The following is a 25,891-nucleotide window of genomic DNA, read 5'->3' on the forward strand; positions in this document are numbered from 1 at the left end:
CCTGCAGCAGAGGCTGGCAACCAGGAGGGCCCAATAAACATTCGCTGAATGAATGAAAAACACAGAGTGAATGCATTTTACAGATGAGCAAACTGAGGCTCAGAGGGAGAAAGCGGCCACCCCAGGTCAACAGGCTGCAGGCCTCCTGACGATCAACCCGAATTCCCCTCCGCAGCTTCCAGTGCTTTGGGCTTTTCCTTGCCTCTGAGGTCAGGGGCTTTAGGGGGTTCGTTCTGTTTGTCTGGCTCTGCCAGAAGAAGTTGCTCTCTGATTTCCATAAGGGCTGAGCCCCCTGAAATGATCATGAGAGGGTGAAATTTGAATTTCAGGTCAATAATGAGTGTTCAGTGTAAGTATATGCAAAACACGGCATGGAAGTACTTACACTAAATAAGCATCCAGCTGTTTATTGAAATCGGGGAGCCCGATAAAGTAGAGGATGCCCAGTGAAATTTATTTAAATTCGTTTAAATTTCACTGGCCATTCTGTACTTTATCTGGCAGCCCGAGTACATAGACAGAGGTGACCCCATGGAGGAGGGCCTCCAGCACCGGCAGGAGAGGTCATCCCGTGCCCGTCATGAAGAAGGCCGGCTATCTACGCGGGAAACACAGCTTGGGCAAAGGCCGGGAGATGAGTGTGGCCAGAGCCCAGGCCTGGGTCGGCTGGCAGGAGGCCGAGAGCACCGGGCCCTGAGTGTGGGCCAAGTGTCCGGTCCCCTTGTTCGGGGTGCCGGGAGCCCCAGGGGAGCTCCACAGCGGAGAGGACTGGTGACAGGCTCCGGCCTGGGGCTGTCCCTCTGGCGGGTGAGTCGGGACAGGGAGTCCTAAGGAGGCTGCCTCAGGAGAGGTAGGGCCAGCCACACAGCGGGCCCCAGGCAGCCCCCAAGGCCCCCTTTCTGGCTGTGTTGGGGCTCCTTGGGCGCTCCCGCCTGGCCTCGTCTTTCCCAGCACCCAGCCCAGCACTGCTGCTTACCTACTCTCTTTCCTCCCCTTCTAGACTGGCGGGGCCTGGAGGGCGGGACTGTGCATACTTTGGCCACGGACCCCTCCCCTGCCCCGAGGCCACACCTACTCTCTGCCCAGAATCCGTGCTCAGGGGCGTCCGCAGGGAGGACGGGTGGGTGGTGTGGTCCTACCGCTGGTGAGGGGCTCCCAGATGAAGCTCCCAGCGCCCGCCACGCGCCCTGGAGCCCAGGTGAGAAGAGGCTGCCGTCCAACACTCTGATGGTCAGGTTCATTGCTGCCCACCACGGAACCCACGCTGGCTTCACTAATTTGACCACCCCGCCACGGACACGGGCACACATTAATTGGATCGGCGGTGGGGCCTGTTTTCCGGAATTCCGGGGATCACATAGGTAATCAGGGCTGTGGGAGGCTTGTTGATGACCCTGGAGCGCGGGGCATAGGGTGGCCTGCCCCATCCCAGCGCTCTCTACGTGCCCCTGGGCCCCTCCGGGATGCCCTCGGTCCCTGGTCCCTCTGCCCTCACCGCCCCACCTACCCCGCACCTCTCCACACCCACAGGAGACAGTCCTGGGGGCCAAACTGAGTCTGGAAGAAAAGAACTGGCGTTATGATGACCGATTTTAGCAGCAGCAGGTGGTTGCAAGGCACTGGGGCCGAGGAAGGAGGCTGCTTTTCTGGGCTTCAGTTTCCCCATCAGTAACCAAAGCCCAAAGGACACCGGTGACCATCACCTCCTCTGGAAGCTTCCCCCGAGATCACCCCCATTCAATCATTCAATCACCCAGTGAGACCTGCTGCGTGCCCTTGACAGTCCCCTCATTGAATCCTCACCCAAGGCCTGGAAGGGAGGGGGATACTACCCATTGTACAGATGAAGGAATTGTGGCCTGGAGGGCCAGGGCCTTTCTCAAGGGCACCTGGCTAGTGAGCATAGGAGCCAGGATAGAACCCTCCCCAGGGCAGCCCCTCCGGCCAGGACACAGGACACAGAGACGCAACCCCCTGCCCTGGCAGGGCACCGCCATGCTGTCTGCCACGAGGGCTGAGGATCCCAGGATACCTGCTCCCGAGCACCCATCCCACAGACACCTCATGCATCCCCACCTGCCGCATCTCCATCCTTCCCATGTCAGGTAGTGCCAGCTCCATTGCTCAAGAGAGACACCCAGGCTTTGTCCCTGACACTGGCGCCCTGATGGGCAACGCCTCCAGAGCCTCAGTGGGCCTGTCGAGGGATGCAGGCGATGCGGCAGCTCTCAGGCTGTCATGAAGCCTACGTAGCGTGAGAGCATGCAGGAGGGGGCCAGAGATCTCAAACAGTCAGGGCTGGCTTTCTGCCCGTGGTTAATGGGGGTGAGGCAGCACGCTGAGAAACAGGTACACGGCACATCCTTGCTCTGAAATACTCAGCCACCACCAGGACTGGTGATGTGCCCTCTCTGGGAAAAATGCAGTCTGGGGGCACAGCAGAGCCGGCCTGCTGCCCCCGACTCTGAAATGCTCTCGCAGTCCTAACTCAGTCTAGGTCTGCAGGTCACAGCCCGACAACCCCCCTCGCCAGGTGGTCCCCTCCTTCACGATGGGAATAATGCCATCTGCCCAATGGTTGGGGAAACAGGGTCTGGGAACAAATGAGGCCATGTGAGAGGGGGCCAGGAGGTTAACAGCGGCCCACACAGCGCCTGCCACGTGCCCAGCTCCACGTTCACGAGTTCATTCTCAAAACAACCTTCTAAGTTAGGTGCTATTATTATGATCTGCATTTTAGAGATGCAGAAACTGAGAATCAGAGAGGTTTAGAAACTTGCCCAGGTCCATACAGCCAGTAAGTGGCAGGTCTGGGATTCAAATCCAGGTAAGTCCACCTTCTTAACCACATACTTCATCAGGGAGCCTTTGCAGAGGAGTGGGACTCAGATGGGCTGTGAGGACAGGAGACTTCGAAGGGCAGGGCAGAAGGTAAGAGAGAACAGTCCATGTGGAAGGTCCCTTTATAATGCCCTGACTCCCAAAGGGAGAAATCAAAGTGAGGCAGTCATTCACAGCTTAGTGAGAATTAGCCCCTAAGACTTCCTCCGCTTGAGTCATGTTTAGAAGTGAGGCGGAGCCGGGAGGAGCAGCTGGGTCCAGGGCTCAGGTGGCCACACAGAGGGGCGCTGGGTGCCACACAGGGGCTTTGGCTTTTCTGAAGGGTCAGTGGGGGCCCGGAGGCCTCGGAGGTGCATCCTCACTCTGGACTTCAGGAAGGGTGCTGGTGTGGCCCTCAGGAGGGAACACTGGAAGGGGCGAGTGGGCTGCAAATTTTGGCCCGAACACAGAGAGGCCTCCTCCCACTGGGCAGTGTCCAGCTGCTCCGGGAGGCTGTGGCTGTCCTGACCCCAGAGACCTAGACAAGCCCCTTTCTGCCTCTGGCGTCTGTTTCCCCAAACCCCTTCGGCTCTGTGATCCCTCCTGGCTGGCGGGGGCAGGAGGCCAAGAGCCCGAGAAGGGCAGAGCTCAGGTGCCAGGTGAGGAAGAGCATCCCCCCTGCCTGCGGGCCTTTGCCCACGTCAGACCCCCTGCCGGGAAGGCCCTCCCCCCACTCCTCCTCATCTCCATCCAAGCATCTCCCTCTCAGGAAGGCTCCCCTACATGCTGCTGAGGCCAGATCCCTTCAGTGGAGGCTCTCACACCTCTGAGGGCCTCTCACGGGGTGATTTTTTTTAAAAACCACTACTCCCTGAGGGGGTGGGGGGCAAAAGTGTCCCCAACGCTCCCCTTCCTGGGGGGAAGAGTGGAGGGCCCCCCTCTTGGGCATCATGAAGCGTGGGGAATAGCTGCTCCCCATCCCCCTTCCTCACTGTGCACCACACTTTGGTCTCATTGCAGAGCATTTACTGAGCACCTACTACGTGACAGCTCTAAGTGCTGGGGATCAGCAGTCAGTTGCTGTTCTTGGCAGGGAGATGGATGTAAATAAGATAAATAAATAAGACAAATTGAGAGTCGGGGGGGATGAGGGAGATGGAAAATCAAGGCAGGGAGGAGGAGGAGGATGGGGGAGGGGCTATAATTGTACATGGAATGAGTGGTCAGGAACCCCACCCTGACCAGGGATGACATTTGAGAAAGATGTGAAAGGAGGGGAGGCAGGGAGTCACGTGGATATCTGGGGAAGAACATTCCAGGCAGAAGGAAATGCGCCTGCAAAGGCCCTGGGGCAGGAGCCTGTCTGATGGACTTGAGGAGCAGCATGAAGCCTGGTGGCTAGAGGGGGTGGGCAGGGAGAGCCTCTGGAAATGAGGTCAGTGCGATTTGGCATCTCTGGGGCGACCTCCAGGGCATCAGCCTGGCACTTGGCATAGTGTCTCGGCACAGCGAGTGGTATCTGGTATAGGCAGCACTGCAACACGCGTGGGTGACACGAATGAATCAAGAGTATGGGCCTGAGCGTTTGGCGTCTGCGTGAAAAAAAGCACACAGAAAACCCACAAAACTCAAACAACAAAAAAAAGCCAAAAATCAAAAAACCCCAAACCCCCACGAAAGCCAAAAAAACACAAAACAAAAAACTAAACAAACAAACAAAAAGGCCCAAATTAAAAACCCCACAAAACCCAAAAAGCAAAAAAAACACCCAAAACAAGAAAAACCGAAAAAAATTTTTTACAAAAGCAAAAAAAATTTAAAAAACAAAACCAAATAAACACAAAACAAACCCCCAAACAAAAAAAAGCCAAAAAACAAAAAAAAACCCAAACTCCCACAAAACCCCAAAAAACACAAACCCCAAAAAACACAACAAAAAACCCAAACAAAAAAACGAAAAAATTAAAAAAACACAAAACCAAAAACCCGCAAAGCCAGAAAAAAACAAAAAAATTAAAAAACCAAAAACCCCCAAAATTAAAAAAAACAAAACTCCACAAAATACAAAACTCAAAGCCTCTCAAAAAATTAAAAAACCCAAAACCCAAAACACACACAAAAAACCCAAAACCAGAAAAAATTTAGAAACACAAAACCCAGAAAACCACAAAACCCAGAAAACAAAAAAGCCAAAACACCAAAAAAATTTTTAACCCAAAAAACAAAAAAATCCCCAAAACCAATTTAAAAAACCCCAAATAAAAAACCACAAAACCCAAAAAACCACAAAAAAGCAAAAAAAAACATATACACAAAACCAAAAACCAAAACCAAACCAACCAACCAAACAACAGCAACAAAAACCCACAAAGCACAACGACCAAAAGGAACCTAACCTCAAAACCATACACGAAAATCACTTTCAATAGCTTCATGACGTCAGAAGGGTTTCTTAAACAAGACACAAAAAGCTTTCATCAAAAAGTAAAAGCCTAAAAGATTCAAGAGAAATTCAACGGAATTAAAATTAAGAACTTCTGTTCATCAGAGGACCATTGAAAGAGTGAGAAGCAAGCAACCAGCGGGAGGTGCATTTGCCACACGTGTGACTGACAAGGGCTCGCTGAAGAGCTCCAAATCAATAGGACAACTGATGGAAAAACATACAGAAGTCACAAACACAGGAAGCCCAAATGGGCAGTAATCCAGGGCCATGCAATTAACGCTACCCGGAGGAGCAGCTCCCCGCGTGTGGCCTGACAGAGCCCAGTGCGGGGAGGCTGCGGAGACACAGGAAGTCCCAGGGCCACGGGGAGGGTGTGGCCTCATCTCCTAAAGCTGGCCGTGGGCGTGCCCTGTGCCCCAGCAGTGCCGCCCCGGGGTACCCCAGGAAGGCTGCACGTGTTCCCCAGCACCTGGACAGGCATGGTCACAGCAGTTTCATTCACAATGGTCCAGGCTGGAAGCCGCCCGTCCGGACGGCCATCAGTGAACAAAGAGATAACTTCACTCACAAACGCCATTCCCCAAGACAGCCAGCAATGGGCAGCTCCACGCACTCTAAGGACACCTCTCGAAAACATGATGTTATGGTGAAAAAAAAAAGAGCCAACCTGGAAAGCACAGGCTAAAAGACACCGTGTATGCGAAGTTCCAGACCGGGCAAAACAAAACTATGTCAGTTAGGGATGCTCCCGGGCGGCCAAATCGGGAAGAAAACAAGCAACCACTTTATCACAAAAGCCAGGATCCTGAAGACTTCTGGGGGAGGAGGAGGGGGCTGTGACTGGGGAAGGGTCTCGGTGGGGGCTGGTCCCTGGGAGGTTGGCAGCATTCAACTTCTTGACCTGGGTGGCGGTCGTCCTAAAGTTAACCTCTAACCGGCACAGATGTTTATTACTTTTTCTAGATGCCTATCACAGTTCACAACTTTGAACAATTATACTGTGGGGGGAGGGGTGGACTTGGAACAGGAATAGCTCTGGGTCTCCTGGGCACCTTCTGTGTCCCAGGTGCCATGTGAGGCGACTGACCCACTTTGCTCTATGACAAGAGGAGAGAACTGAGGCTCCCACAGAGGAAATGGCTTGCCGAAAGGCATGCAGCAAAGTGCCCACGGCGGGACTGAAGGCAGGCGGACCCAGGGCAGACGAAGGCAGAGGAGGGGATTAACTTGGGGATTAGCGGTGCAGCGGCTCCGCATGCTGACAGCCAGCTGGGACTCGCTAATATCTGCAAATATTTGAGTGTCACAGGAAGAGTTTTTCAAGCAGTCAGAGGCAGGAGAGCTGAGGGAGCGAGGGGCAGGGGGCATGCGTCGGGCCAGAGCAGAGGCGGCCAGATCTGGGGCTGGAGAAATGGACCCCATGCTCTGCTCGCAGGGGCTTCCTTACGGGGCGGAGAGGACACCCCACCGACCTCCACTCCCCACCCCTCCCTGAACACAGCCTTGCTTCCTCAGGCCCCCAGGACTCTGCACCTCTAGGAAGCCTCGTCCTATCTGTCCTCCTTGCAAACTCCTATTCATTCTTTAAGCCTTGGCTCAAGTGTCCCTGCTTCCAGGAAGCCCTCTCTGACTCCCCAGGCTAGTGTCTCCAACCTGGGATCCCTGGGAGCCTGTGTTTTGGGCCTGGGTCCCTGTTCTGGAAGGCTGACCTGTCTCAGCGCCAGCGCAGGACCTGGTACACAGAGGGGGAATGAGCCCATCTGGGGGTGAGGGATAAGAGAGTCACAAAAGCCACAGAGAAAAGATGACAAGGAGGATAACTAGGCTGTCATGTGGACAAGAAGGTGGGTGGAAGGGCATTCTGAGCAGAGGCAACAGCATGAGAGGCATGAAAGGCAGACAGGCATGAAGGTGACAGCTAGTTCGGGACTCAGAAGTGGGGCTGCAGTATGGGGTGGGTGGTGAAGGGAGGGACTCAGGCAGAGGGAGCCCCAGCTGGGTACCTGCTCACAAAGGGAGCCACTGAGGGTCACAAGGACATAGTCCTTGTGGTTCCGGGCACTGCGGGTGTGTGTGTGTGTTGTGTGACAAGTGTTGGATGGGGCAAAGGGCCTGCTCTCTCGGAGCTCAATTCAGATTCCTAGGCCCAGCCTGCGATGCGGGCCCCGGGACAGGAGGAGGGACCCTGGCACAGGGCCATCCTGCTGGACAGCCAAGACCCCTTCACTTGGACCACAAATGAATCTTCTCCTGCCTGGGAACCCATAGTTTTGCAGTTCGGATGCCCCACGGTGAACCTCTACCTGGACCCCTGCTGTGGGCCAGGTCCCAGGTGAGGCCTGTCACCCCCAGTATCTCAGGTCATCCTCCCAACAGCCCTCCAAGGTGGGGGTGCTCAGGGTACCCACTTTACAGATGAGGAAACTGAGCCCGAGAGCGTCAGGACTTTGCCAGAGGACCCTGTGACCTACACCATGGGAGGCCATGCTGACCAACTTCCCCTACATCCCTTGGGGCCTCTCGGTCCTGGACCCCTGACACTAAATGCAGGGCAGAACCCTACAGGGGCAGCCCCAGTACTGGCTGGGAAGAAATAGTCTGGAAAGGCCCTCGAGGTCGCTCTGAAACTACTAATAGGGTGAGAGGGAGAGGAGAGCAGGATGCTCCCCAATTCTGGGAGGCCATGCTGTGTCCTGGCCACACGGGACCCCAATCCCACCAGCTTCTGAGCTCTGCTTCCGATGCCTCAGTGCAGCCAAGAAGCCTGGGCCCTGGCCACTGCGACCAGCCTTCAGGATTCCGCTCAGGGAAGCCCTCAGCCCACCCAACAAAGAGATGCTCGGTGCCCTCAGCAGCTGAGATAGTGGATCTGCGCACCCGGCTCACTTGTCCACCTGTGTTCCAGCCAGGCTGGGCCGTGTCTCTGTCCCTACTGCCCAGAGCACAGGGATAGGTGCTCAAGAGCCTTGGCTGGGCATGGAGAGAGAGGGAAAGAGGACCAGAGAGGGGCCCCCCACCAGGTTGGCCTCAAGGTGCCCCATGAATGCTATCTTTTTTTCAAGTCCCAGCTAAGTAGTGATGCCTCCTCCACAGAGAGCCCCATCCAGTGGGGGTACTGGTGAGATGATAGCCGGTGGGGGTATAGAGGAGGGTCCTGACCTGAGGTCAGAGGCCTGAGCTCATCTATGTGGCCAGAGGCAGAGCTGCCGCTGTCTGGGCCTCATCAGCCCCACCTGGACCTTGACCATGACAAGGTGGGCCTGGCTGATGGACGTTTGGTTTTGTGTCTGAGCTCCTACGACCTAAGAGACTGGACTTCTCCTCCCAGCCCAAGACAAATGGGTTCTGGTCCTGTGGGACCCACAAGGGAGGGCAGCACTCCAGCTCAGTGGCCAGAAGATGGCCCTGCTCTCATGTGCAGTCTGGGGTCTCCGTGTGGGCCCACCTGTCCCCAGGGTCCCCCTGGGCATTCCCGAGTGACTCATCCACAGCACTGAGGGTCACTTGGGAAGGCCCCAGGGCCCTCTCCCCTAGACCGTGGGACCTGCACTGGAACAAGCTGGGCTCTGCTGGGTCCCTGCCCCTTGGGGAATGGGGGCACCTGCTACCGAGCTGCCTCCCCAGGGATGCTGATCCTGACCTTGGGAGGGGGGAAGACGGGGAAGGAGGGGGCCAAGAGACCCTCCAGGCCCCGCGGATCTTCCTGAAACCCAGCAGCCAGAGCTGGGCCTCGGTTCAGCTTCCGGAACGAAGACACAGGAGGGTGTTCCCAAACTGGGGGTCAGGGCGCCCAAGGGAAGTTGTGAATATTCAAATCGACTGATCCCGGGCCAGCCGAGAAGGGCGCCCAGTGGAGTCCTTAAGGCTCAAAGTTTAGCACCTGGAGGGAGGCCGTGGGAGACTCTCCCCAGACGCCGTCGCGGGATTCCCCTAAAATGGCTCCAAGACGCGACTGCCTGGCCCGCCGGGAGGACTCCATCCCCCGCCCCTGCCCCCAAAAGGTGGAAACTTAAAGACTCAGAACTGGCAACTGTCAGCTGGGGGATGGGGGACCGGCCGGCGCGGGGGACTGATGCGTAACAGCAGGAGCAGGGTCCCGGGGGACAATCCAGAGTCCAGGTCAGGGCGCGGGGTATCGCGTAAACCCGCGCGCGCGCCGACCCGGCCCTGAGTGGCACACTCCCACCCCCAGCCGCATCGGCCCCGGCCCGGCCGAGGACCCCCAGCGCGGGGCTCCCCTTGGTCTAGCCGCGCGCGCGCGCGCACACGCACACGCACCACACACACGCATACCGGCCCCGGCCAGCCTCGCCGGGCGGCCGCGGGCCGTAGATGCGCTCGGGCACAGCCCTCTCCCCTCGCCCTCCCTAGCGCCCCATCCCCGACCCCGGCCCCGGGAGCCGCGGCACGGAAGACGCTCCACTCACCTGAGTTTCTCCATGTCTGCGGCAGAGGCCTGCGAGAAACCAAACGAGAGGGTCAGCAGGCAGGAGGCGAGCGCTCCGCGGCCGCGCCGGGCGGAGCTGGGCACCGCGGGCACAGGCGGGCGCGGCGGCGGGTCACCCCCGCGCGGCTCGGTTGTTGGAAAGTCCGGCCCGCGCGCCCCCAGCCCACACTCACTGGCCGCCGTCCCTGGGACTCAGTGGGTGCGCGGGGCCTCAGCCGAGTAACAGGTGAGCCCGCCCGGGCCGCCGCGCACCGAGTTACGCCCCCCGGGGAGAGGAAGGGGCTGGCCCGGGGACTCGGGACCGCTCTGACCGGGGCGATCCCAGTCTCGCCTGCCTGAAAAAGAGGGGACCCGGCCTGGCTGCGTTAACTCTCGGGCGGCCGCGGTCCCCGCTGCACCCCCCACCACGCCCCACCCCGCCCGTTAACCCCTCCAGCCCCGCGCTCCCTCCCGGAGGAAGCCAAGCCCTGAATTGCTGAATCTCCGAGTCGGAGAATGTTCAAATCGGGCAATTGGGGGCCGTATGGGAGTGCAGAACCTGACACGCACACGATCCGAGGGTGCTAGCAGTCGGGACCTCAGACTCCTCAATCAGGGACCCTGCTGCCCTCAGCTTCTGGGGTCCGGGCCTGGCTCGCCCCTCCCGGGCCCAAGGGATTAACCCTTGCGCGCCCTGTTCGCCAGCGGGGCTCCCCGCCGGGCTTGCGCAGACCCGCCCGCGCGCGGCTTGGAGACCCTCCCCGCCCAGCCCCGCGCAGCCGGGCAGCCCCTCCGAGGGCCGGACAGGGGGCCCACCGGCTGCCGTTAACCCAGCGGGCGCCGGCGAACGACCCAGACCGCTAGCGGCCCGGGCGGGATCGCACTTCCTGCGCGAAGCGGGGGGCGCGGGGAGGGCTCTCCATCGCCCGGAGAGGCCGCTCCCGGGGGCTTTTCCCCGTCCTTCCGTACCACGGCCGGCATTAAAGGGGGACGGGGGAGCTGAGCCCAGGGACCACGCGACACACCTGGGAAGACTGATGGCTGCCCATCCCGGCCCCTCGCGCCGGGCGCCGCCGCCGCGTCCGCCGGGAGCGCGCTCCGCTCCGGTCGGGGCCCCACGCCGCCTCCCCACCGCCCCGCCGGGCGAGGGCGCAGCCCGGCCGCCAGCGCCGAGCTGGAAGGCCCGACCGGGGGCCCTCCGCCAGGCTCGGCCACCAATTCCCCGGGTGCTGGTCAGGCCCTCCCGCGACTCCCCTGGCCTCAGTTTCCTCACCTGCGCGCTGGGCTTGGGGGCAGGGGGAGCAAGACAAGGCGCTCTGCTGCCCTTTTGCATCGCGGACTGCGGAGGGGCTGGGGTGCGGGAAGGAATTCCAGAGGAAAGGATCCCCGAGGCGTCTGGACTGGCGGCCAGACGCAATCCCCGACGCTCTAAAAGTTGTCGGAGACCACGAGCCCAGACCCCTCTATATACCCTCCTCCCCCAAGACAAAGAGCTGGCCGATTGGCCAGCATCTCCCCGACGCCCCCTATGTACCCAGGCCCACCTTTCCCAGGTTCCCATCACCGCGCTCAGCACACTAGATCCCAGCATACAGCAGGCGCTCAATAAACACGGACAAGGCATGCTTGAATCCTACACCTCTCTGGCGTGTCTTTTCCTGCCTCTTCCCTTCTGGCTGTGAGCTCCAGGCAGGAGCCCTGTCCCTTCACCAGGGCACCCTCAGCACCCAGCAGGCCTGGCCTCCACCCCGCCAACGCAGGGTGGGAGGAGCCCCGCGTTGCGAGGGTCAGCCCCAAGCCCCAAAGTCCAAGTGTTCCATCATCCACCCACGGTGCCTCGCTCATTCATTAGCTCTGGGCTTGGTTCTTGGGGTTCGGAGGCGGCAGCAAATGAGGTGAGCCCTGCCCTCAGGGGCTAATGGTGGAGAAATGAAACTGCGGCTCGCCTCCCGGGAGTGTCCACTCACAGCACAATGGCAGAGATCATAAGGACACCGCCGCCCAGCAGCCCTGCGTTCACCACACTGTCTGGCTCTTCCTCAGGGACGCAGTCACTCCCATTTTACAGATGAGGAGAGTGAAGCTCAGAGACAGAGCCCAGCTGGGCCTGGACTCCATTCCTCAGAGACCTTTCCCACCCAAAGGCTGGGGACGCCCCTCAGATGTCTCCAGTTGCCTCAGTCACTCACAGTGAATGACCTGCCAGGGAGTTTGTCTAAGATTAATAAGAATGTATTAAAATTTAATTATAAAAATCTCACATTTATTATTTAGATTGAATGTTTCAGCTCTTCTAAAAGCCTTGTCCGGGAATTTCCCCCCCAAGAAGGGACTCTAGGAGAGGCTGCTGAGTCGCCCTGGTGGCAGGGGGTGGGGTGGGAGGGGGTCCAGCCCAAGCCCCTCAGCAGCCCCTCCCTTCACTCTGCTAATCTAGACCCTGAAGCCTGGCTCTGATCCTACCATGCAGTCTCCCCAGACCCAGTGCCTGTGTGGTCACCACTGCCCTCACCCTTAAAGGCCACTTCCTCCGGTCAGCCCTCCATGGTGGAGGCCCAGCGGAGTAGTTGGGTTTGGCCTCCACACCAGTTCTGTACTCCCTGGGGCAGGGCCTGTGTCTTTCCCAGCTGTGTCCGGGGCTAGCCCAGCACCTCACCCAGGGGGTGGGAGTTGTGCGTGAAGCTCTGGGTGTATGTGCAAAGAGCAGTCACAGCTGTGTGTGGCTGGCCCCATGCGGAGGGGCTATGCCTTTGGCAATGGTCTTGGTGTTGGGGCCAGAGAACCACGTTTGAGTCTTGACTCTGCAATTCATAATCACAAGACTTGGGGATATTCCTGAGATGCCCCTCTTTTGGATGAGGAAACCTGGGCCAGAGCATGAAGTGGCTTGCCCTGAGTCACCTGAGGTTAGCTGAGGCCTGCCTGTTGGGCTGGGTGGAGGAGAATGGGGGCACTGCCTGGGTCTCAGGCCAGAGGTAGTGCCTCCATTATAGGAGGGGGGCAGGGGCTGGTGGGGACCATGACTATGAGGGACCTTGAGATGTCTAGGGTCCCCAGTGTGAAATGATGGAGCAGGAAATAGCCTCAAGGCCCCATCTGGCCCCTCCAGGGACCCACAGGCAAGTGGGGTCTCAGTGCTCTCCTGATACAGGTAGGAACACAGGCTGGCACTCTGGGTGCCCTCAGAGGGAGAGTCCATCCCTGCCCTGGCCGCCGTCCCTCTGGTTCACCCCATACTCACAGCCCCATGCCTATTCCTGCGACACACCTGTGACATTGTCACTGTCTGCCCTAAACTCTCCTCTTGTCTCTTCTAGGTGCTCCAGCCCCTCCGGATGGTCCAGCCCAGCGGCCATCTTTATTTCACACAAGCATCACACAAGCCCCAGTTGTTGGCTAAACTGGACCACACCATGCATCCCTGCCTCAGCCCACCTGCCACCTCTTCCTTCCGTGTCTTTGCTGGTGCTGGTCCCTGCCACCCCGAATGCTCACCCTCCTTCACCCCGAGCCATATTCTGAGCTCCCTGCCGACCACCACAGCCCCACCACCTCCCTCCTTTCCCTATTCCCTGAGAGACTCTGAGCTTCCAGAGGGCCAGAGACAGGCCCCTCCACCCTTTAGTTGCCTGCTGTATAGCCAGCGCAGACTTTGGCCCTGTTAAGGAAATCAATCCTATTTAATCCCCATGGTGACTTGCGAGGTGGGTCTTACAACCCCCATTTTACAGATGCAAAAACAGAGGCTCCAAGAGGCAAACCCCTGCAGGTTGGGTGCAGAAGCGTGGAGGGTTGGGGCCAGCCTCCCAAGCTGCCATCCTCCCAGTGGCACCTGGGCACGTGACTGATGCACATAGTAGGTGCTCCCAAGGGGCAGTGGAGGGAGGCAACTCTGCGTCACAAGTCAAGCCTCAACGAGGGGTTGGTAAATACCAACTGGGCCTGGCCTAACCCTCTGACCACACCCCCACCACCTGCCCTTCACTTGGCACACATTGGCCACACTGGCCACTTTGCTGGTCCCAAGCTCACCCAGCTCACTCCTGCCTCAGGGCCTTTGCACTTCCTCCCTCTGCCTGGATCTTTCCTTCTCTGACTACCCACCTAAAGTAGCTCCTCTCTCCCACCAAATGATTTCTCATCACGCCCTGTCCCTTTGGACTCATCCTCTTTGTCCATTTGCCTGCCCCCGCCCCTGCACCTGCACTACAAGAGACACCCCTGACAGCAGGGCATCTCTGCTTCAGCCACGGTGTCTCCATCCCTAGGGCCTGTCGCAGAGGCCTCTGATGAGCAGTTGGTGACGCCTGAATGAATGCAATTGCTCTTAATCCCCAGCCAGTGGCATCTGCTCTCCACCTCGAGCAGCCTCTGGTCTGCTCTCATGGTCCCTGTCACTCACCCGTCGTCCCCCTCCCCCAAGCCCACCCCCACGTTGGGGGGCACCTGAGTCCGCTTGGTACCCGGCACACACACACCTGCACAGAGCCCTGCAGAGGGAACAGAGGGAACCCCTCTGCTGATGGGGGTCAGTCCCGCACTGGCCCCCACGAGCAGATGTGTGAATCCTCTACTGGACCATCTGGCCCGGGTGTATTGCTGCCCTTTCCCACCCAAATCTTGTGGTTCCCGGAAACTGTCGCGAGAAGGAAAGCGGGTCCAGGTCGGGGAGGGGTCTGCTGGGCGCTGAGGCCTCCCCTCTGCCTCCGACTCACCCTGTGACCCTGGGCGAGTCCCTGCCCTCCCTCAGGGCCTGTGGTGAGTCCTCGGGGCCCTCCTTGGATCTACTCTGAGCTCCAGCTTCCTTGGTTTCTTCCTGATCCGGTTCCCTCACCCTCTTCTCAAGGGGAGGAAATGAGGCGAAGAGTACAGAGGGCAGAGATGGGGGGGAACCAAATCCCAGATGTGGCCCAGGCAGCGGCCACCCACCTCCCACTGATGGAGACTTGGGCTTCCTACGCAGCTATGTGAACCTGGGCAAAACCCTCAACCTCTCTGAGCTCAATCCCTCATCTAGGGAGGATGGAAGATCTTCAAAGGACGCTGTGAGTGACACGGTGGCCAAGTATGTGTATGGGCCTGTCTTGGGGACAGGGCTGGTGAAGGGCTGCAGCCACTCCTGAGCCGGACTTCTGACGTCACCACTGAGGGTGGACCCTCTTCTAAGAGGTTTTACATCACTCCTTGCCTTCTTGCATTCATTCAACAAACATTCACTGTGTGCCCTGCTCTAGGGGACTCAGCAGTGAACGGACTAAACTAGAGGACCTTCTCTGCTCTCACGGTGCTGATATTCCCACAGCGGGGAGGCAGGTTAGCCGGGGCATCAGTGCAGTGCCCCTCCTGCCCTGAGTTCAGGGAGCGTCCGGTCACCAGTGGGGAGCAGAGGTTGAGTTGGGGGCCTCGTGGGCCATCGTCAGGGCTTTGGCTTCTATCTTGAGTGGGTTGGAAGCCCCGACAGAGCTGAACAGAGTGCGGGCCCCTCAGGCTGCTGTGCGGAGGACGCACTGAGGGGTGAGGGCAGGGCCCGAGGAGTCCAGCCGCAGGCACCTATACAAATCCAGTGGGGACCAGGGTGGAGGCGGGAGAGGCGCTCAGATGCCCTGACAGACTAGAGAAGGGGGTGGAAGGAAGAATCGCCAAGGATGAGGCCATGGGTTTTGGCCAGAGCAGCTTGAAGGGGGCTGGGGAGAAGATCCGGATTCAGGTCCAGACATCCCAGCTGGGATACGGACAAGAGGGTGGGGACTTGGGTTTGGAGTTCAGAGGAGGGTCCAGGAGATGTGAATCTGGGAGGGGCCAGCATGGAGACAGCACTTAGGCTCCGAAACTGGATGAGGTCGACAAGGGAGTGAGCGTAGATGGTGAAGAGGAGGGGCTCTGCCAGGCGAGGGTTCAGAGAGGGGGCGGGGCCAGCCCAGGGGACTCAGAAGGGGCAGGCGGGGAGGTGGGGGGGAGAGGCGGTGTCACAGACTGTGTCATGGGTGAGAAGCCGGCCTCGGGTCCCTCAGCAGCCCCCGCAGAGCTCGCTGCGCTGGGCACACAGTGGGTCATCCCCTGATACCTTAGTCGGAATACCAAGGTGAGCACAGATGGACGGGAAAGGGGCGAGCGCTGGCCCAAGGTCACTCAGCAAGTTGGGGACTTGAACCCGTACCTTGGCTTGGGGCTGTCCCCAGATGGGGCCAAGAATGTCCTTCCCCTGGGGATTCTGGAGGCCCTCGCTGCGGGCTGAGAGGTGCCCCGTCCCATCCCCCCAGCCAAGCCCTGCGCTTCTCTGCACGGCCTGGGCAGGGCCTCGGGTTCCCAGCCGTGCGCCGGTACAGATGGACTAGTCCCGCGGCAGCAAACTGGCCTCCTGAGCTAAATCTGGCCCGCCGGCATGTTGTATTTGGCCTGCGAGAGGGTTTTAATTTTTTTTTTTTAAACGTTTGAGCCAACATTTAAAAATTGGGAGAGTTTACATTTTAAAATCCGTATTTTTGGCTTCTACTGAAATTTTGGAAGATCTGGCAACTCCGGCCCACATTCCCACATGGCAACAGTTGGGGAGCAGGGAAGCAGCTGCCCCCTCCAGAGGCACCTTGGGGGTCCCCCGCTGGGGAGAGGTGCTATCACACCTTAAGCTGGCCCTACAGACGGGGAGCCTGAGGCCCAGAGGGTGGAGGGGGCTTGCTCGTGAGGGCTCACGGTGGGAAAGCCCCTCGGGCAGGATCCAAACGCAGCCCTGGGGAGTTCCAGGCCTGGCATCTGGGGTCTCGTCACAACGTCACTAAGGCCACTTCAGAGCCCCCAGCCCACCTCTCCTTCCTTGACCCCGGCCTGTGCTTCCTGCTCTCTTCTGCCCGTTTTGTTCTCAGGAAACAACTGGCTTGAGTCATTCACACTGTAGTACGAGTGAGCCTTGGTACCAGGTCTGTGACAGTGACGGCTGGAGGTCCCGGAGACCTTCCACTTGCCTGCAATGATCTGACCTGCGTCTTTCTCCAGGGAGAGCTAGGGAGCAGCATGGCTCTCTAGTGGCTCCTTGTTTGCTCGACAGTGAGGGGTCAGACCAGAGTCCCCCACGACCACGCAGCCAGACGGGGCAGAGGCCTTCCCCCACCCTTGCCTGCTTTGCCGCTTCCTCCCTGGAGTGGCTGACGGTGCGACTCCAGGCACTGTCCTCCAGAAAGGGCTTTCAGACTGCTGCCTGGAAGCCCGGGGTCTCCCTACCTTCCCGAAGCTCCACCTTCACCCGGGGAACTGTTCCGAGGACACAAGCCTGTCCAGGCTAGGTAGAGGGGCCGTCATCATCACCTTCATGGCTACCATCGTCCCAGAGACGGGATTCCTGTTGTGTGCCAGGCACCTCCACTTGCCACACACACGAAGACACTGGGGGATGTGGCTTGTCCGGGTTCACTGAGCCAGGGCACAGCCCAGCCAGGACCCTGACGGGCTCTGCTCGCTGAGCCTCAGTTCCTGGTCTGTGAAATGGGCCAGATCCTAGTATCTCCCTCATTGGCCTGTTTGGAGTATTCGATGCGAGGCTGGAGCTGACCACATATAACGCTGGGCTGGGCTGGGTTAGGGGCTGATGCCCACCTCCCGCTTCAAGAAGCCAACACCAGATGCTTGGGAAGGACATTCTGGCCGGGACCCAGGACAGAGCCCTGCCCCCCAGCACCTGCTGCAGGACCCCGACAGGTCCCCGAGGCCCTGTGCTGCCTTCAGAAAGAATCTTCCAGAGGCCTGAGCATCACGGGGCTCCCCCGGACCCAGTGGTCCCTGGATTGAGGTCTGCATGGTGTGCAGAGCCTAGAGCGGAGGGTGGGGAGGTCCCGAATCGCCAGGCCCTTGTGGAGGAGGCCGGGGACGCGATCTTTATTGGGTGCCTGCTGGATGCTTTCCCCGTGACAAGTCGAAAGAAAACTCGTGACCATGACTGCTTTTCCACGGCCGGGGAAACTGAGGCCCTGAGTGGGGGGGCAACCTGCCCAGGTCCTTGAGCTGAGTCCCCCTGAGCTGAGAACTCCCCGGCTGCGCTTGGCCCAGCGGACCCCAGAGGAAGGGCTGGAGGTCTTCAAATACCCAGAGCTCCCCTCCAGCCATGCTGCTCCCTAGCTCTCCCTGGAGAAAGAGGCAGGTCAGGTCATTGCAGGCAAGTGACGCGGAGGAGCGTAGGTGCAGACGGGGAGGTGAGACGGCCTGTGTCCAGCCCCGGCTCCTCCCGTGACCTCCCCTCGCCTGTTGCCTCCCAGCACGCAGTAGTTCCAGAGCACAAGGATGATACCGACCCGCTGGGGGTGCACAGGGATGGAGAGTTAGAACAACTCTGGTAAGCGCTCAGCAAGCATCAGCTCTCTCCTACCGCCCAGGATTTTGTTTTTAAAAGAACCCCTCGGTGCAGGGCGGCCATTCTGGGAGGGGCCGGGGCGAGATCTCCACCACCTGGCCCTGCAGCCCCACCTCGAGCCTGTGGCCAGGACAAGGTCCTCAACAGCCCATAAGGACCCGCCCTGGCCCCGGGGGACACAGGTGGTTTGGGAGACGAAGGCTGGCGGCGAGGTGGGGTGCCGCCATCCTGACACCCTGCACGACCCGATCCCCCAGGACGGCCGAGCAGGCCTCACCGAATCCTTCTGCCCATCTGTCTGAGGCCGAAGTGTGTGTGTGTGGAGGGGGTGATGATGTGCTATTTAGATTCGAAGACCTCAGTCCAAGCCCAGACTCCCCAGGGGGCCCCGGGGCAACTCAGAGCCTCAGTTTTCCAACTCCATAAAATGGGCAGCTAGGAAGGACATGGACCCACCCGACTGCCTGACAGGACTGTGACATCCGACCTCACGTGGACGTGTCTGAGGTTCAAAACTTCAAAAGAATCATCATATAAAATCCTGTGGTGAAACACCAAGGTCTCTGCCACCGGGGGTGTGAAATTATTGTTATCATTGTTGTTTACTCATGCGTACTCCAGAAATAGCCTGCCTGCCCCAAAGCCAGAAATTTCATCCTAGAGCTTCATTCTTTGGGTGCTTAAGGTCTTTCCCGTTACAGTGATTATGAAAGGGGGGTGATGAGGGAACTCGGAGGGGCTCAGCCAGAACTTGTGGGGAAATGGCCCATCAAGGGAGAAGGGAAGGGGTCCCAGCAGACCTCTGTCCAGCTGCCCCCTAGGGGATGGGCGGGGGCTGAGACTCACCGGGCTTGGAGGCCTCTGGGGGGAGGCAGCTGGGCCTCCACGCTTGCTGCTGCCCACGCGAGGCACACTGGTCTCTGTGGCCCCTCTGCTTGCAGCTTCCGGGGCCACCTCCGAGGACAGCTGGGGGCTCAGGGCCAGGGTCTTCTCTGGGGCTGCAGCTCCTGCGAGGGGCTCCTGGGCCAGGCCTGGGTCTTGCTCACCTGGGGAGGGCTCCGGGCTGCGGCCTCTGGGCCCCCGGAAGGCCTCCAGGGTCCCGGGGTCCAGAACCCGCACAGCGACCTCATCCAGGAATCTGGAGAAGGGCAGCCTGGCCTCCTGTCGGCGGCTCAGCCAGGCGAGAGGGCCGGTGGCAGCCCTGCTGCCAGTGCCCAGGGGCTCCGGGATGGACAGCAGGCCAGGTGATGCCTTTGTCTCCTCCTGGCCAGGCTGTTTCACCCAGCTGGGGTGAGATGGTGGGCCCTTGGGGTTCTGACCTGAGCTGGGGCTCAGTTTGCAGCTTTGAAAGTCCTCTCTGCAGACCTCCTTCCTGGGGGCTTCGGTCCTAGGCTCCACGAGGGAGCCGTGGCCATCCTGCCTGCGGCTGCCGGGGTCAGAGCCCCGTGCCTGGAAGCCAGCCCCTGAGAGCATCCTCCTTGGTCAGTCCAAGGTCAAGCCTCTCCAAGTACCTCACTGACACCTACTTCTCTCCTCCCACGTGGCTGGGACCCCTTTGCCCTCTGGGGGGGTGGCGGCAGGGCCACCCGTCCCTCACTGGCCAGAGTGATCAGCTGAATGCCCGTCCCCATCGATCCAGAGAGCACGTGGCAGGGGGCCTCCCACCCCCTAAATTGATTCTCACTAAATGGGAGCTGGACTCCAGGGCTTAGAAAGTGCTAGAGAAAGGAAGGTCATGTCCTGGGCTCTTCATCTGCCTGGGGAGGCAGCCTGCACTGAATGAGCACCTGCTGTGTGCTGGGGGGTGGGGGGAGCCCTGGGCTGGGCCTCATGCCCTCCACTCCCCACGTCTCCTCATCTCTGCCAGGTGTGGGGTTGGGTGCAGGGACATGGGTGAACATGGGGCCTGAAGGAGGGGAAATTAGAACCGCATCCATCTGGCAGAATGGGAGGGTGCGGTGGAGACTGCTGGCTGCCCACTGTCCTCCCACTCTTCCTTAGTGAAGAACCCTCCTTTTATTCTGGGAGGCAAGATACCCAACTAAAAGACTGCATTTCCCAGGCTCCTCTGCAGCCAGGGGTAGCCAATGAGATATAAACAGAAATTACTGGGTGTGACTGCTCCTTAAAAGGGATCAGAAAGCTTGGCTGTGCCCTTTTTGCTCCCACTCCCAAACCCTCCTGCTTCTTATCTAGAACATGGAAGTGATGGTTGGAGCTACTGCAGCTGTTTCGCACTGTGAGGCAAACTTGAGGCAGAAGCCATATATAAAGGCTGGAGGAACAGAAAGACAAAAAAGAACCTGGGTTCCTGATGACCACTGAGTCATCACACTAGCTCTGGACCACCTGCCTCTGGCACTTCTTTAACTTGACAGAAACAACCCCCTGTCTTATTTAAGCCATGGTTATTTCCGGTCCCTGTTACTAGCAGCTGTGTGCAATTCCTCACTGATACACAGGGGATAAGGTTAGGAACCATGGTTGACCAGGCTATGAGGCAAGAGCCTTTGGCACATGGGGGCCCAGGGTGCAGTCAGATGGGGAATGGGGTAGGGACGAATACCCCAGAGAAGGGCCACAGCCCTTGCTCCTCTGCATGAAGGGAGACACACAGGTCCCTGGCATCTCAGGAAGCCAGGGGTCCATGCAGAACTCCTGGGATGCAGCTGCATGAGTCAAAGGGAGGCTCGCTAGGGGGTGGCAGCCCCAGGCTCTTGGCCATGATCCCCAGCCCCGGCTTCTGGTGCTGCTTGGAGGATGGCCTAGGCTCTCTTTGGCACTGCCTGCTCATGGCTGTGTACCTGGGGCCTCTGCCCACCTGGCAGTGCCTAGATGCCTCACATCAAGTGCTGGGGACGCCTTCTTTTCTGAGCTCAGCTGGACACCTCTCTAGATGCCTCACAGCACCTGTGACTAAATGTCTGAAAAGCTTCATGAGCTCACCTGCCCAAGACAGGGATGGAAGCTGACTGGACCTTCCCTCTCCCTCTCCCCCTTTCCCCCACCACACCCCTAACCATCAGGCCCTGACTCTTCAGCCTTTCTCACACCTGGCCACCTCCCTCCATCCTCAGCATCACCTTGCTGGTCCCAGGTGCCACCATGTTTCATCCGGACACCTAAAATCACCCCTCCCTGGGGTTCCTGACCCCAGCTTGGTTCACCCCACAAACGAGCCAGTGTGAACTTTTAAAGTCACAGACCAGATAACCAGACAACATCACACATTCATACGCCCTGCAAGGCTCCAGTGTCTTCTCTACCCTCCCCCACAGACCACTCCAGGAACTTCCATCCAGTTCCTGAATGTGCCAAGCTCTCTCTGGTCTCAGGGCCTTTGCATTTGCTGTTCCCTCTGCCAGGAGCACTCTCCCTCTCTCTCCCTTCCCCTCCTTCTCATCATCTAACTCCCAACTAACTTTCAGGGCCCCAGTTCAATAGCCTGTCCCCAGGCTATTGAACTGGGGCCCTGAAAGTACATGATGCTAGCATGTACCCATTCACGCCTGATCTGGTCTGGACTGTAGCCCCAGATCAGATTAGGTACCCGTGCAGCAGCCTCTTATAACCCCTGCTCTTCTTTTTTTTTTTTTTTGGTGCTACGCGGGCCTCTCACTGTTGGGGCCTCTCCCTTTGCGGAGCACAGGCTCTGGATGCGCAGGCTCAGCAGCCATGGCTCACGGCCCCAGCTGCTCTGCGGCACGTGGGATCTTCCCGGACCGGGGCACGAACCCATGTCCCCTGCAACGGCAGGTGGACTCTCAACCACTACACCACCAGGGAAGCCCCCCCTGCTCTTCTTAACATGACCCCTACCTGTAATTGATATTGCAATTATTTGTTTATTATCGGTGTCCCCTTAGAATGTAAGCTCTATTCTACCCCAGCTCCCTGCACAGGGCCAGGCACATAGGAGGCGCTCAACAAGTAGTTCTCGGGCTTCCCTGGAGGCGTAGGGGGTTAAGAATCTGCCTGCCAATGCAGGGGACACGGGTTCGATCCCTGGTCCGGGAAGATCCCGTATGCCGTGGAGCAGTTAAGCACGTGAGCCACAACTACTGAGCCTACGCTCTAGAGCCCACGAGCCACAACTAATGAGCCCATGTGCCACAACTACTGAAGGCCATGCGCCTAGAGCCTGTGCTCTGCAACAAGAGAAGCCAACGCAGTGAGAAGCCCGCGCACCGCAACAAAGAGTAGTAGCCCCTGCTCGCCGCAACTAGAAGAAGCCCGCGTGCAGCAAAAGACCCAGCACAGCCAGAAACAGTAAATAAAATTAAATAATAAAATAAATTTATTAAACAAACAAACAAACAAACAAAAACAAGTAGTTCTCGAATGAATGAATAAGTGAAGGCACCCCAGGTCCGACTCTCTCTTCACAGGCATCCCCAGCCTGGTGTGGACCTCCTCTGGGCTGGCGGGCAGGAGAACGTGGGGAGTCAGGGGTCTCAGGCTCTTTGGAAGGCCACAGTGTTCCCAGCCACCGCTGCAGTCCCCGGAAGGCCACCCCTTTACGTGGGGGCACCCCTGTCCCCGGGGGCAGTCGTCCAGTCCTGCTCCATTACTAGTGGGAACAGAACTTGGAGGCCAGCAGAGCCAAGGTCAAATCTACCTCCAACACCCCAACTGATCCTGGGCAAGTCACGTCCCCTCCTCGTTGCCATGTGGGGACACAGCAGTACCCAGCCCCGGGCAGTGATGTAGTGGGAGTGCAGAGAGTGCACTGGGTGTCTTCAGCACAGAGCCTGGCATCTCGTGGGACCTCAGAACCCATCAGCCCAGGGCTCTAATTTGGCCATTCCCCTACTACGTGCGGTCACAGGAATGTTCTGGGGGCCCTGGCCAGTCGGTCCTCTGAGCCTCTCCCAGAGTTGCCGGCTGTATCAGACAAGTTCCTGTTGTCATAACAACCCACTGGCTCTCCGCCGCCTGGGCCCGAGGCCCCGGAGGATGCTGTCGGCTGCCACGGCTCGCAGCCTGGGCCTGCTCACCTCTTAGCAGCATGGGCTGCCTCTCCTGAAAGGGCTTCCGGCTCCCCTGCCTTTTGACTTATCTGCTCCAGCCCCTCTTCCTGAGCCCCTACTGTGTGCCAAGCTCCACATTATCGCCCAGATCCTCACCCAGTCCCGTGAGGGGGGACAGCCGTGAACTGTCTTATGCTTAAAGGAGCAGCCTCTCACGGGGGCCAAGTGACTTGTCTGAGGTCACATGGCTTGGATGCGGCAGACCCGGGATAGGACCCCCAGAGGTCAGGCACTCATGCCCTGTTTCACTCCTGGACCCCCTCAGTCCCTCCTCTACCACCCAGACCCACCCGGAACCCAAGGATGGGAAGCTGGTGTCTGTGAGCTCCGAGGGAGGAGGGACCCAGCTCCTGGGGCTGGAACAGGAAAACCCAGCCACAGGGCGCTGGTGGGACCCTGCAGCGGGGGCTGGGGGGTGGGGAGGGCAGGCTGAGCATTCGCTAAGAGCTCCAAACATCACCTCACTTATTCTCACGGCAACCCCCCAAACTGGGACGTGCCACCCTATTTCATGGAGGAGGACACGGGCTCCGAGGGCTGACTGGTAAACAGCCATGGCCTGCCACAGGCCAGGGACCGTAGCCAACACCCACAGAGTGCAGTCACCTTCCGAGCCTCCCTCATGCCAGTGCAGAAGTTTCTATTACCATCCCCCTCTTTTTATAGATGAGGACGTTCCGGGTCTGAGGATTCTCACACTTTTCATCACCCTGCCTCTGCTGCTGGTTATTTCCGTGCTGGCCTCAGAACCCTCGAGGGCGGCCACAGGCCCAGCATTCATGCTCTGTGCCGTCATTTCTGCACTCTGAATTTGGCCCCAGCCTTTGTTCCTCAGAAGGGGGGCGCGCTTGAGCCATCCAGACCTTCCAGAAAGTCTCCCGGGACAAGGAGCTCCATGCAGGAGTCCCCGCTGGTCACCTGTCTTTACAGAAGGCTACACTGCGGCTTCATCGTTCCCTGAGCATGTCTTCCAGCATAACTGGAGAGGCCTCATGGCCCCCTGCCCTCTCCCCAGCCCTGCAGCCTCCCTGCTATGGGATCACGGAACGGGAGGGACGGGGGATTACATGAAAAGATGCTCCACCCATCCATCCCTGTAACCATTCATCTGCTAGCATGTACCCATTCACGCCTCAGTGCATCCTTCCGTGCCTGTACCTGCCATCCACCTCCCATTCATCCATGTATCCATCCTTGTCATTTGTATCTTGTATCCACACATTCATCTGTCCATCCACGGACGCATACATCCATTGACATGTATCTATTTGTGCACTGATCCACCCTTCCATGCATCACCAACATACCCTCAAGCACTTATCCATCCACTCTTCCTGTATCCATCCATCCACCCATCCGTTCCTACATCCATCACCTTATCGACATTATTCAAGTCCCCATCCATCCAACCCGGCATCCACATGTTGCTGCAGTGGTGGCCTCCAGGTACATGGCCTTTTGGGGCTGGAGCCACTGCTGCGTCCCCTTCCTGGCTGGGGGCGGGGGGACAGTGAAGGCCCCCGTCACTCTCCTAACACCTGCCACACTAGTCAAGGTCCATGTCTCCTGGCGGTAGACTGTGAGATCATGAAAGGTGAGGTCTGTATCAGTCACCTAAGTGGTCCCAATGAAAGGGGCAGAGGGTACATGGGGAGAGTATGCTCGGGGGATGGAGAATTCCTTCATTTATTTGCTCACTCAGCCATCCATTCCTGTAATATTGAACCAACAGAGACAGCTCCGGTCAGCTTTTCCCGCCACCGGCTACCATCGAGGGCCTGCTCTCGGGCCACGGAAGCCAGTCCTCTGACCGAGAGAGGTGTTGTGCCTCAGACACTGAGCCCCAGAGAGGGCAGGGCCTTGCTCAAGGTCACAGAGCAGAGGAGGAACTGGAACCCAAGACTGCAGACTCCTATCCAGGCCTCTCCTCCAGGCTAGTGACCTGCTCTGCAGAAGGAGGGGGAACCAGGAGGGGACCCTGGGGGTAATTCTAGGCCAGCACAGTGAGCCTGGGGTCACCCTTGGATGTGTCTCCAGAGATCTTTACCTGCTCTGAGGGGAGGAGACACCCACAGCCACACACACACACACATGCCGACCCATGGCCATGCCCTTGACCTCCACACTCCAGCTGGACTGATCCTCCTCTGATCCTTGCACGCCCCCCTCCCACCCCTCAGGCCTTGACTCAGGCTGTGCTCCTCAGGCTCCTCCACCCTCCCCTGTTCAACTCCTACTCACTCCTGGGCTTCACGAGCCTCCTGGGATCTGGGAAATTGTGAACCATCTCCAGCCAAGCCCTGGATCCACGGACTGCTCTCCTCTCCTCTCATCCATTCATTCTTAACCATCCTTAAGTGCCTACAGGAGTAGGGGTGCTACTTCAAAGTGTTGCCGGGGAGACGATGCGTGAAGATGCTTATACCGGGCCTGGCACGTAGTAGGTGCTCAATAAGTGACAGCTATCTGGGGCCAGACCCTGTGCCCAAGGGTCTGTGAGAGAGGATGGGGGATCGATCACCTTCCAGACTGCTCTGACTCACTTCCGCTCCCTGACCCGGAAACGACCCACTCCCCACGCCCGGCGCATGGAAAGCCAGACCCCCACCACTGAGGCTCTAGGCACCCCTAGCCCTGCCCACTGAGCATCCCAGGTGCGAACAGCTCCAGGTTCTGAGGATAAAAGGAACACGGGGCACAGGAATCTATAAATATGAGACGATCGCCCGGGAGGGTCCTTCTGCAGCAGCGCAGCCGCCCCTCGCCCGGCGCCAGCGCTCAGCAGCCGGGAAGAAGCCGCATCTGCCACTGTGCCTGCTTTTCTGTGCCGGCCT

General features: G+C 58.9%; 1 protein-coding gene across 10 annotated transcripts in view; it reads right to left on the reverse strand.

Moving 5' to 3' along the window:
- BEGAIN (brain enriched guanylate kinase associated) overlaps positions 1-25,891 on the reverse strand; it is a gene marked incomplete at both ends in the record, with an annotated part of 44,398 nt that overhangs the window by 17,123 nt on the left and 1,384 nt on the right. For 5 of the 10 annotated variants that reach the window (XM_079699338.1, XM_079699346.1, XM_079699344.1 and 2 more), the window contains 2 exons: positions 9,694-9,722; positions 10,718-10,741. In XM_079699338.1, coding sequence (XP_079555464.1) covers positions 9,694-9,722; positions 10,718-10,741 — 53 coding nt within the window. Of the gene's footprint in view, positions 1-9,693; positions 9,723-10,717; positions 10,742-10,965; positions 11,026-25,891 lie in introns of those variants that run through there. The other 5 variants (XM_079699345.1, XM_079699342.1, XM_079699340.1 and 2 more) reach the window with 2 other exon arrangements.

The sequence above is a fragment of the Hyperoodon ampullatus genome, assembly GCF_949752795.1.
Source record: "Hyperoodon ampullatus genome assembly, chromosome: 3".
In the NCBI taxonomy this organism is placed as follows: Eukaryota; Metazoa; Chordata; class Mammalia; order Artiodactyla; family Ziphiidae; genus Hyperoodon; species Hyperoodon ampullatus.